The 12,294-nt window shown below is 40.1% G+C and overlaps 1 protein-coding gene and 1 pseudogene across 3 annotated transcripts in view; both read left to right on the top strand.

Annotated features, from left to right (window-relative positions):
* Nucleotides 1-12,294, top strand: part of TDRD12 (tudor domain containing 12) — an 81,253-nt gene that overhangs the window by 445 nt on the left and 68,514 nt on the right. For both annotated transcript variants that reach the window (XM_082862956.1, XM_082862958.1), the window contains exon 2: nucleotides 8,027-8,185. In XM_082862956.1, coding sequence (XP_082719082.1) covers nucleotides 8,027-8,185 — 159 coding nt within the window. The remainder of the gene's footprint in view (nucleotides 1-8,026; nucleotides 8,186-12,294) is intronic.
* LOC309977068 (2-iminobutanoate/2-iminopropanoate deaminase-like) lies at nucleotides 1,763-2,165 on the top strand (annotated as a pseudogene). The gene has a single exon. The product of its transcript is annotated as a 2-iminobutanoate/2-iminopropanoate deaminase-like (transcript).

The following is a 12,294-nucleotide window of genomic DNA, read 5'->3' on the forward strand; positions in this document are numbered from 1 at the left end:
AATTTTCGTTCAAGGCTGCCCCATGCAGTATTTGGGACATACTTAGAGTAAAAAATCATTCGTTGTTTCTCCGAAATTCGGATTGAACTAGGTGTCGTGTATCTAGAACCTCAGGGGGAGGGACGGACTCTGACCCCTTCTCCCGGTCCCGGTTCGGCGCTGGGTGAGGCCCCCGTCGCGCCCTCGGTCCGTTGACCTATTACTCTCCCCCGACGCCGGTCCTCTCCGGCCGGTCCCCACCTGCATTGGACAGGGGCGTGGGTGACCTGTGTTTCTCCTCCGAACACACGCCCGTCCCGGCTGCACTCGTGGGGACCCCTTCCCGCTCGCGCCTCAGGACTCTGGCGGCCAGCCCCTCCCCACGCGGGCTCCTCTGGACTCGCCGTCCTTGGAGTCGGGGTGGGGGGCAGCGGGGGTGCGCCCCGGAGGGGGCCTGCAGAGCGACCTGAACTGCAGCTTCTCCTTTGAGTGAGGTGCGTGCTCCTTAAAGATGCCAGAGACCGGGAAAGCACGTAGTGTGTTCACGGTGTGTACTTGCAGGAAGGAGTTTACAAACCAGAGCAAAGGGGTGGGTATTGGGAAAAGGAAATATAAAGAACTTTTTGGAAAAGATCATACTTCGGTGGGCAGAGGAGAGGCATGATGGCATTTAAAAAAAAAATCAACTTTCCTGTTCCTGTTTTATGTAGTTTATACCAACAGAGATTCACAAGCGTTTGAAGCAGCTGATTCTTACAGAGGATTTGCTCTGAGACTTTTAGGGTTTCGAGATGTAACTGGCAGGCTCCTCTCCACCACCTTCCCTAAATAGTCTGATTTCTCCTTTAGAAAGACAGGGCTCTTCCAGGGGGTACGGATGCTGCCATGTGCAAATCCATGAACTTTGGAAGGAGTTGCTGGACTCTCACTGCCTCTATCTTGGGAACCCCTCTTTTCTCAGTTGGACCCAAGAACCCTTTTCTCTACCCCCTCAGCTCTGGTCTGGCCCCACTGCCGGTTCTTACCCTGCTCACACTCAGAGCAAATTTTCTATCCAATATAGGAGTATTTCCTCAAGTGTGGTACCATTACCAGCTGTAGTTTTCCAGATTAATTTAGCTTTTACATGGATAAATTTTTTCCCCCAAGTTTTTACCAACAGATGAATGGATAAGCAAAATGTAGTATTTACATACAATGGAATATTATTCAGCCTTAAAAAGGAAGGAAATTCTGATATATGCTACAACATGGATGAATCTTGAAGACATCATGTTAAGTGAAATAAACCAATTACAAAAGGACAAGTACTGCATGATTCCACTTATGTTAGGTTCCTAGAGAAGTCAAATTCATGAAGACAGAAAACAGAATGGTGGTTGCCAGGGGCTGGGGTGGGGCATGGGGAGTTATTGTTTAATGGATATAGAGTTTCAGTTTTGCAAGATGAAAAAGGTTCTGGAGATGGATGGTGATCAAGGTAGCACAACAATATGAATGTAGTTAATGCTACTGAATATGTTTAAGATGTAAATTTTATGTGTACTTTATCACAATTAAAAATAAATTTAAAATTTTTAACAGTTATGTATTTGTAATATATTTTAGAAATAAAAACATCATAACTAGCATTACAGACCTGTTAGGATGAGGCTAAGGGGAAAAAAAGGTGTTGATTAAAAATATATGTAAAGGAAGCATCCCAGGGAACATGCAGTTGTGTCAGAAATGGGGAAGGCAGAATGCAGTGAGACCCAGAAGCACTGCAGGAGAAAAGGATGTCATGTCATCCTTGATCAGAAAGGTGATCAGCACAGGGAAAGCCCCAAGGCCATTGGTCCTGCAGTCAAGCTTTGTTAGTGGAAAGGATCACTTACATTTCAAGACAGCTAGGTATGGACCCTTCAGAGGGACAGCTTGTGCCAGGAGGGGTGACAGAAGAAGCTAAACAAGCCTTGGAAATAGGGGTGAGATTCTGAAAGCTGCAGGCTGTGACCTCAATAATGTGGTAGAAGCAGCTGTTCTGCTGGCCGAGTGTATGACTTCAGTACCGTCAGTGAAATCCACAAACAGAATGTCAGGAGTGGTTTTCCTGCTGGAGTGCTTACCCGGATGCTGCTTTGTTCTGAGGAGACTGGATTGAGATTGAAGCAGTAGCTGCCCATGGACCTCTCACGACAGTATGAGCAAAAGTGGGCCACGTGCTAGTTAGTCTGGAAATTTCATAACGTTTTAAAGTTAACGTCTTAATTTTTATAATTGATGTCGGAAAGTAAACTTGACTAAAATATCTGAAGTTATTATGCAAATACCATATACTAAGGGGAATTGAACATGAATTGGTAATTAACGATGAGTCCAGTTACTGATGTTATAAATTATACTTACACCCACTCATGTTACTGAATGTAGGAAAAGAGACACTCATTACATAGTTACCCAGATAAATGAAAGTAAAGGGAAATAACGTGTGGGAAACATGAGTCACTATTCCTGAGAAATAATAAAGAACATACTTTAATTCAATTAAATCCTATTAATTTAATGATGTGAGATATTTAGTTCTCATGCCAGGTAGCTGATTCTACTTTTACTTGAGTAGAAATAAAGTATTCAAGTTTGAATGGTAGAGGTAAGGAGAAGAAAGTGGACCAAAATATTATATAGATACTGTTTTTCTAATGGAAATATCGTAGACATGCAGGGAAAAAACTGTGTAAGGCTGATGACTGCAGTGTGGGCAGCATTGCCTTATGGCATCGGCGGGAAGCAGCAGGCCCCAACCTTGGCAGCTTGAGCCACTTGTTCTTCTGGAGGGTAAAACTGAACCTGGCCTACGTTTTTTAGGTTTCAGTAGCAGATTAAAAAAAAAAATTGAAACAATCTAGAAACTTCAAATTATCTATGATGCCTTCAAAATATTTTTAAACATCTTTCCCCATCTTAATATTTTGAAGATTTTCAAACTCAAAAACAAGTTACAAAAACAATATTGAGAATAACCATATGCTCTATACCTAGAGTCAACAATTGTTAACATCTTGTCATATTTGCATATTTCTTAATAATATATGTATATAAAATTGTTGATTTCTTTTGCCGAACCATTTGAGAATTAGTTGTAAACTCTACTTATGCGTGTGTTTCCTAAGAATAAAGACTTTTGCTTACATAACCAGAATATAATTATCACGCTTGAGAAATGTAACATTGATACATTAATATAAAATCCATACTCAGATTTCTCCAACTGTGCCAATAATGTATTCTGTAACTTGTTTTCTCTGATCCAGGATCCAATAAAAAATTATACATTGCATTTAATTGTCATGGCCTTTTATTCCCCTTGAATTTGGGTCAGTTCTCTGGCTTTTTTTGTATCTTTGATGTCATTGAAATTTATGAAGAGTAAGGGCAGTTGCTTTGCAAAATACCCTTCAGGTTGGATTTGTCTGTTTCCTCATGATTGTGTTCAGGTTAAACATTTTTAGTAAAATACTGCATAGGTGATGCCACGTCAGAAGACAAGACGCTTTTAAAAAAAATCATTACTTTTGATGAAAAATAATTTAAAAATCCAACTTTTTATTAGGAAATACTCTAGACATACAAAAATGTATAGAAAATATTATAAACACCTGGACATCTATCACCTAGCTTTGCCAGATTTTAACATTTTGCCATATTTCATATCTTTTTTAACCATAAACTATTTTATTGTTTTTAATGTAGCGTTCTGTGATATTTTGAAAAATGCGTAGTCATGTAATCACCACCACGGTCAAAATACAGAGCAGTTCCATCACCCCCCAGAATTTCCTTGTGGTCCTTTGTAGTCATTTCTTTCCCCCACCTCTGGTCCTTGGCAACCACTACTGATTTGTCTTCTGTCCCTATTAGTTTTGCCTTTTTCCAAAATGTCATAAAAATGGGATTGTGCATATGGAATCATACAGTAGTATGTAGCCTTTGAGTCTGGCTGCTTTGACTTACTGTAATGCATTGGAGGCTCATCTGTGTTGTGGCACTTGTTAGGAGTGAGTAGTATTCCATTGTATCAACATGTGACAATTTGTTTATACAATCACCAGTTGAAGGCCATTTGAGTTGTTTCCAGTTGAGGGAGATTATAAATAAAGCTGCTAGAAACTTTGCGTACAGGTTTTTGTGTGAATACAAGTTTTTATCTCATGGGTAAATCAGTAGGATTTACTGATGTTTGTTTGTTACTGATGTTGTTTGTTACTGATGTTTGTCAGTATGTTTAATTTTATGAGAAACTTTTTCAAAGTAACTGTACCACTTTACATTTCCATGAGCAGTGCTCTACATCCTCATCAGCACTTGATATTGTCAGTTTTATACATTTTAGCCATTCTAGTAGGTATTTACTGGTATCTCACTGTGGTTTTAATTTTAATTTCCCTAATGACAAATGTGTTAATCATGTTTCCAGGTGCTTGTTTGCCCATCCTTCCATCTTTTTTTGTCAAGTATCTGTTCACATCTGCCCATTCTTCTAACTTGGTGGTTTGTTTTCTTATTATTGACTTTGTAAAGTTTTTTATATATATATTGGATAAAGTTCTTTGTTGAATATGTGATTTGTAAATATTTTCTCCCAGTTGGTGGCTTATCTCTTCCTTCTCTAAACAATGTCTTTCAAAGAGCTGAAGTTTAAAATTTGGATTAAGTCCAGTTTATCAATTTTTGCTTATACGAATTATACTTTTGGTGTTTTATCTAAGAAATCTTTGCCTAACCACAGTCACAAAGATTCCCCCCATGTATTCCTCAAACATTTTTTATAGTCTTATATTTTACATTTAGATAAATGATCCATGTGAGTTAATTTTTGTATATGGTACAAGGAATGGATCGAAGTTCATTTTTTTGCATATATCTAATTGTTCCAGCATCATTTGTTGAAAAAACTATCCTCCTTCCATTGAATTGCCTTTGTGCCTTTATTGAAAATCACTTGACTACACATGCGTGACTCTGTTTCTGTTGTGTTGATTTATGTATCTGTGCTTTCTCCAGTACCACACAGTTCTGATTACTGCAGCTTTATATTAGGTCTTGAAATCAGATAGTGTGTCTTCCAACTATGTTGTTCTTTTTCAGAATTAATAGGGGCTATTCTAGTTCCTTTACCCTTCCAATAAGAATTTCATGAATAGTTTGTTGATTTCACAACTGCTGGAATTGAGTCCTTTTTATAGACCATTTTGGGGAAAATCAAAATCTTAACATTCCATGAACATAGTATATTTGCATTACAGGCCTTTCTTTGATTTATTTCACCAGTGTTTTGTACCTTTTAGCATGCAAATTGTTCATTTTTTTGTTAGATTTATTCCTAAGTAATTCCTGCTTTTTGGTGCTATTGTAAATGATACTGTTTTTAAAATTTAAATTTCCAATTTTTATTGCTGGAATATAGACATGCAGTTGAATTTATTATATGACCTTGTACCCTGGAATCTTGGTACAATCACTTATTAGTTCTAGTATATTTTTTGTAGACTCCTTAGAATTTTCTACATAGATATTCTTATTGTGAATAGAGGCACTTTTCTTTCTTCTTTTCTGCTTTTCCTGACAATCTTTTCTTGTACTGACTAGGACCTCCAGCACAATGTTGAGTAGGAGTGGTAAGCACACCACTAATAAATTTTTTATTTTGTTTGTTTCACTTTTTGGTTCTAGAATTACCCTTTTCCAAAGGTTATTTTTTTAAAATAGTTTCCATTTCTTACGTGAAATTCTCCTTTTTAAAAAACAAACTCACTATAGCCATCTTATCCTTAAGGTTTTGAACATGGTATTTATAGTAGCTGCTTTTAAGTCCTTACCTGTTCACTTCAACATCCGGGCAGTCTTGGGTTCACTTTCTGTTGGGCATTTTTTACCTTGGCTGTGCACTGCCTTCTCATTTCTTTGCCTGTCTAGTATTGTTCATGCTACACTGAGGGTTGTGGTGACAGGGAACTACTGTGTGCTCTGTCGGCACTTTGGGAGGCTTGGTTTATAGTTCTTTGCAGACCTCTTGATTTTGCCCTTGTTGACAGAGCACATTCTCTTTGTCCTGCAACAGGGTCTTTACTCCTCAGGCCTGGCACTGCAGGGGTTCTCAGGGAGCCTGAGGTGTTTACTGAGCCTCCTTAACTCCTGCTCCAATCTCCCTTTTCCTGTGATGGGTGTCAGAGAGAATCAAAGCTGGACATTGGTTAAAGCAGTGAGAACAGATTGTATTCAGTGACTGCTGATGTACGGGAGGGAGCTGAGTTCCGTTCCAATTTGTGTAGAGATGACCGGACATTTTAAAGGGAGAGTGAGGAGGACGAGGAGAGGGGCTTCCGTGGAAAATGACAGAGGGTGGGTCAGTGTAACTGTGGTGGGGCAGCTGTGTCCACCGCCTCTGGGGCCAGGCTACTGAATTCCCGCAGAGACTGGGAGGCTGGGACCCTGTCCTTCCAGATGATTACATCCCAAAGGAATTGGTTATCAGGTCCTCGAGAAGGAATACTCCTGAGTGGTAGGAGATAACATACACATCCCAAAGGGATAGGTAGGCTCCACAACTGAGGCCCTTTTCAGTAAGTTCTGTGACAAGGGGAGGTCAAGGGCCTGTGTCAGGTGTTGGCTGGGACAAAAGTAATTCTTTCTCAGGCAGGCATTGTGGAGGGGACATGGCCTTATGCTGTGAGTTTGGGTGGCCTCTTAGTGCAGAGGTTTGGGCAGTCACTCTGTGTCCAGAGTCCTGCAGTTCTTGTGGGCAGAAGCTGAAACTGTATTTCCATCAGCCTCCCGACTGTGGCTTCTCCCAGGACTCCCTGGAGTCTCACCGTGCCGTTCAGGCTCTGCCGAGGGTTTGAGGGGTTTCGTGTGCAGACTTCAGGGCTCTCCCCTCTGTGGCTCAGCATTTCTCCCCTTCATGTACAGCTGCTCTGGCAGCCCCAGAAGCCATTCTCTGGTTTCTCAAGCCACAAACGGGGTGGCTTCTGCTTCAGTTGTGTTCTGCACCCCCAGGACTGGGGCTGTTTTCAGGGGAAAAGCTGTTTATGAACATGGGTCTCACCTAGCCACGTTGCCTCCCTTCAAGGATTGAATCTCCCACCTGATTTTGGTCACTCTTCAGTGCCTTCAGCCTGTCATTTTCTTTTTTTCCAGGGTTTATCATTGTTACTTGCAGGTGGGTTAGTCTATATGAGCCGCTCTGCCATTACTGGAACCAGAATGGCCAGCTGTTCTTTTTTCCAACTGTTTATTATAAAAATGTTCAAACATTCAGAAAAATAGAATACTAATATACTCCTGTCACCTGGTATCTGGGATCCAAAATCTTGGGATGTCATTGCTTTTAGGCCCTTTCAGTAGACGGGAAATATAGTACATTTGAAAAATCATGAGCTTTTACTGATATTTTCAATTCAAATTTAACTTTTCATTTTATATTTGTATTCTTTCTCTAATGATGAAAATCTTGGTTTCTAATAACACTAATAGATAATAAGATACATTCCTGGCTTCCTCCGTACATAATAATTTGTATGTTTTTGGTTTATCTGCCATTTCTTTATTTTAACATGAGCAGAATGTACATACATTCACATTTCCCTCTCTTTCTTATGAAAGACATAGAGTACAAAGAACGCTGTTCTGAACCTTGCATTTGTATTTTATTATGGATATTTTCAAAGTACAGATCAAGGGCATTGATCTCTGTTTGCTTTTTCAGTCAGCACATGATTCTAAATTCCATATTACTGGTTACGTGTTTTAGAGTTTTAACTTTGCGTCTGTTATCGTTTTTCCGAGTTTTATTGAAGTATAATTGACATATGACATTATATAAGTTTAAGGTATACAAGGTGATAGTTTGAGGGTCTTTTATCTTCTATCTGACCATTTAAGACAGAAGTACTTGTCAAGAATTTGTTAGAGCACTTAAATTTGAAAGAGTTACTGTGATTCTAAGGTTTATTATTTTATGGTTCCGCTTTTAAATCATGCATTGTTTTGTCTTTTAAAAATTTTACAGATCGAAGATCCAGGTTGCTTCTGGGTTATTATAAAAGGATGTAGTCCCTTTTTAGATCATGAAGTTGACTATCAAAAACTAAATAGTGCCATGAATGACTTCTATAATAGCATGTGTCAAGATATAGAAATAAAACCACTAACGTTGGAAGAAGGGCAGGTATGTATCTAAATGTGCTTTAAACAACATGTCTTGAAATACTACTCAAAATGTAGACTGTTTCAGCAACTAAGATGATAAAAACTTTTAGAGTATTTCAACTGCTCATGGTCATTGCCTTGTGTTAGGTTCTTTCGGTTGCGTAAGAGTCGGGCTAGTCATGGAAAGTGGCAGTTGTTGTATCAGGTTCACATGGGGCAACAGGAGGTGGAGTGTCTTCGAAATTCAGGCATAGAGCCATCGTCTTGGGGCTGGGAACCAGAGGATCACTCTAGATCCATCACAGGGACCTTAGCAGAGGGAGCATGGGGGTTTCCAGTCTAGGGCCAGTGCCTCGCTTTTGGTTGCGTGTGACTTTGACCAACTCGTGGTGTTTTATTTTCCATACTCCACATTGTGGCCCCTCCTTCCTTTCCTGCACCCTCAGCTCTGTGCCCATTGTCTGCGTCTCTCTGCAGATTAGTCATTTCTCAGAACAATTTGAATTTTTTTTTTTTTTTTTTGCAGTACGCGGGCCTCTCACTGTTGTGGCCTCTTCCGTTGCGGAGCACAGGCTCCGGACGCGCAGGCTCAGCGGCCATGGCTCACGGGCCCAGCCGCTCCGCGGCATGTGGGATCTTCCCGGACCGGGGCACGAACCCATGTCCCCTGCATCGGCAGGCGGACTCTCAACCACTGCTCCACCAGGGAAGCCCAAGAATTTGAATTTTTATAACAGTGTAATAGGAAAAGATTTATAAACTATGAGAAAAATTAGAAATAATTTGAATTCCTCAGCCCACTCTAAATATTTATTAATAACATTATTTTTTCCATGCCATTTACTTTTTTTTTTTAATTAATTTGTTTTATTTTTGGCTGCGTTGGGTCTTCGTTGCTGCGTGTGGGCTTTCTCTAGTTGTGGTGAGCGGTGGCTACTCTTCATTGCAGAACACGGGCTTTAGGTGTACGGGCTTCAGTAGTTGTGGCACGTGGGCTCAGTAGTTATGGCTTACAGGCTCTAGAGTGCAGGCTCAGTAGTTGTGGCGCACAGGCTTAGTTGCTCCGCGGCATGTGGGATCTTCCCGGACCAGGGATCGAACCCATGTCCCCTGCATTGGCAGGTGGATTCTTGTGCCACCAGGGAAGTCCACCGTTTACTTGTTGAAGAAACGAAACCAGGTCAGTTGTCCTTTTAAAGTATTCCACGTTCTGTATAGCCTGGTTGCTTCCTTGTGGTGGTGGTGAACTTTTCCCTTCATTCCCTATATTTCGTGCAGACTGATAAATACAAAGCTTTGATTACATTTATAGTCACGTTTTTTCTCCAAGAATGACTGGTGCTGTGAGGTTCCTCTTGTATTGAATTGGGAGAGAATCTCACTTTCGGTGATGCTGAGGTTGACCGCTGCATTCAGATGGCAGCAGCCTAAGTGCCCCCTGTGGTTCCCGTCGGCTAGTAATGCTATCCAGTGACCACCACCACCCAAATCAGCTCTTTCATTTATGCTTGCAAAATGGTCATTTTCACGTTGCTTCTGCATTCATGAGCTGGAATTCTTCCACAGAGAACCTTCCCTCATCTGTTAGAACGCTTTGGCTTCCTGAAGTAATACTGGAAAGGTGGAAAAATTGCTTGATTCTTTCCCTTATCAGTTTTCCTGTGCCTAGTTATCTACATTTACGTCTAGAGGTTTGTTTTGTTTTTCTCTCCTTGTTATTTTTAGGTACTGTATTGATCTCATGGCTTTTAATGTATTCATCAGTTGCAATCATTTTTCTTGATGCTTAAATTATCTCATTACTGGCCAGTAGAAGCCCTAGTTTACCACCTTTTCAAAGTTGACTGTGAATTATTAGCTACAGGTTTCTTTGACTTTAGCATGAAACAGAAATACCCTCCATCCTTTGGCGCAATTTCTCTTGAATTATTTGAGCCTTGAATTATGTGAGGCTCTCAAGAACACATCCCTTGCAGAATAGCTGCCCTATGTTTTCCAACTTCAGTTCCCGAGAGCAGGGACCTCTACCGTCCCACTTCTTCCCTGTTGGGCACAGCTGTCCCTGCCGAGCCACTTTATAAGCCTGTGGTCAGCATATGGTTTGCCTGTCTGTGGCCTGTCAGTCCCATGGGACAGTCAGGATGCCAAGCACTGTCACTCTAGCAGGGCAGTTTCCCTAAAAGGGGGCTGCAGGTATTTATTCAGTCATTCACTGAATAGGTTTTGAAGACATAGTACATGCCAAGCACTGTTCTAGGTGCTGGGAGTATGGCAGTAAACAAAAAGACAAAAATCCCCTTCATCATGGCGCTGATGTCCATTTGTGGCTGATAGCAAACAAATGTTAGAGGGTGGTAAACAGGCATGGGAAGCAGAACCGGGAAGATGAGCCTGGGGTTGTGATTTTGTGTTGTCCTGGCACATGATCGACAATTATTTGTAAGTTTTGTTTTCTGATTTAAGAAGGTAAAGCAATGCGTTTTCCTTATTTCACTTTCTAAAAATTCTCCTTAGTTAAGGAGTCAAAGTGACTGTAGTAAGAAAACCAGTGAAATAGAATTCAGGTGCCCTGTGTTCTTGTTTTCCCAATAAGCAGTGTTTAGCTTGGGGTAATCCAGCCTCCTTGCATCTTTAAGGTAAAAGGTATGAGATGATGTTGAGAGTACCTTTTAGTTCTCTCATTATTGACTAGAGATTTTTAATTTAATTTTTAAAAATTTTTATAGTAGTATGGTTGATTTACAATGTTATGTTAGTTGCAGGTGTACAACAAAGTGAATCTGTTATACATACATCCACTCTCTTTTAGATTCTTTTCCCATGTAGGCCATTATAGAGTATTGAGTAGAGTTCTCTGTGCTATACAGTAGGTCCTTATTAGTTATCTATTTTATATATAGTAGTGGGTGTGTTAATCCCAGTCTTCCAACTTATCCCTCCACCGCCCCCCCCAACTTACTCCCTGGTAACCACAAGTTTATTTTCTACATCTATAACTCTATTTCTGTTTTGTAGATAAGTACATTGGTACTCTTTTTTTGGATTCCACATAAAAGCGATATCATATGATATTTGTCTTTCTCTGTCTGATTTACTTCACTCAGTATGACAATCTCTAGGTCCATCCATGTTGCTGCAAATGGCCTTATTTCATTCTTTTTTATGGCTGAGTAATATTACATTGTGTATATATACCACATCTTCTTTATCCATTCCTCTGTCGGTGGACATTTAGGTTGCTTCCACGTCCTGGCTCAATATTGAGCTCAATTAAATAGTGCTGCAGTGAACATTGGGGTGCATGTATCTTTTTGAATTATGGTTTCCTCCGGATATATGCCCAGGGATTGCTGGATCATTTGGTAGTTCTATTTTTATTTTAAGGAACCTCCATACTGTTCTCCATAGTGGCTGTACCAGTTTACATTCCCACCAACAGTGTAGGAGGGTTGCCTTTTCTCCACACCCTCTCCAGTGTTTACTGTTTGTAGATTTTTTTGATGATGGCCATTCTTACCAGTGTGAGGTGATACTTCATTGCAGTTTTGATTTGCATTTCTCTAATGATTAGTGATGTTGAGCATCTTTTCATGTGCTTTTTAACTGTCTATATGTCTTCTTTGGAGAAATGTCTATTTAGGTCTTCTAACCCACTTTTTATTGGGTTGGTTTTTTTTTTTGATATTGAGCTGCATGAGCTGTTTTGTATATTTTGGAGATTAATCGTTTGTCAGTTGCTTCATTTGCAAATATTGGGTTGGCCAAAAGGTTCATTCATTTTTTTCCTAAGATGGCTCTAATAGTGCTTAGTTGTCTTTAACTTCATTCAAAACAATTTTGTTAGACTGTATTGTGACAGCTGGCATATCAGCGTGCATTGAAAAAAAAATCAAAGTTGATGAATTTTTGTGTAGCCATTTTAATATTGAAGATGGAAGAAAAACAACATTTTCCGCATATTATGCTTTATTATTTCAAGAACGGTAAAAATGCAACTGAAACGCAAAAAAAGATTTGTGCAGCGCATGGAGAAGGTGCTGTGACTGATCGAATGTGTCAAAAGTGGTTTGCGAAGTTTCGTGCTGGAGATTTCTCACTGGACGATGCTCCACGGTTGGGTAGACCAGT

Source organism: Leucopleurus acutus (assembly GCF_964270905.1).
Source record: "Leucopleurus acutus genome assembly, chromosome: 20".
Taxonomy (NCBI): domain Eukaryota; kingdom Metazoa; phylum Chordata; class Mammalia; order Artiodactyla; family Delphinidae; genus Leucopleurus; species Leucopleurus acutus.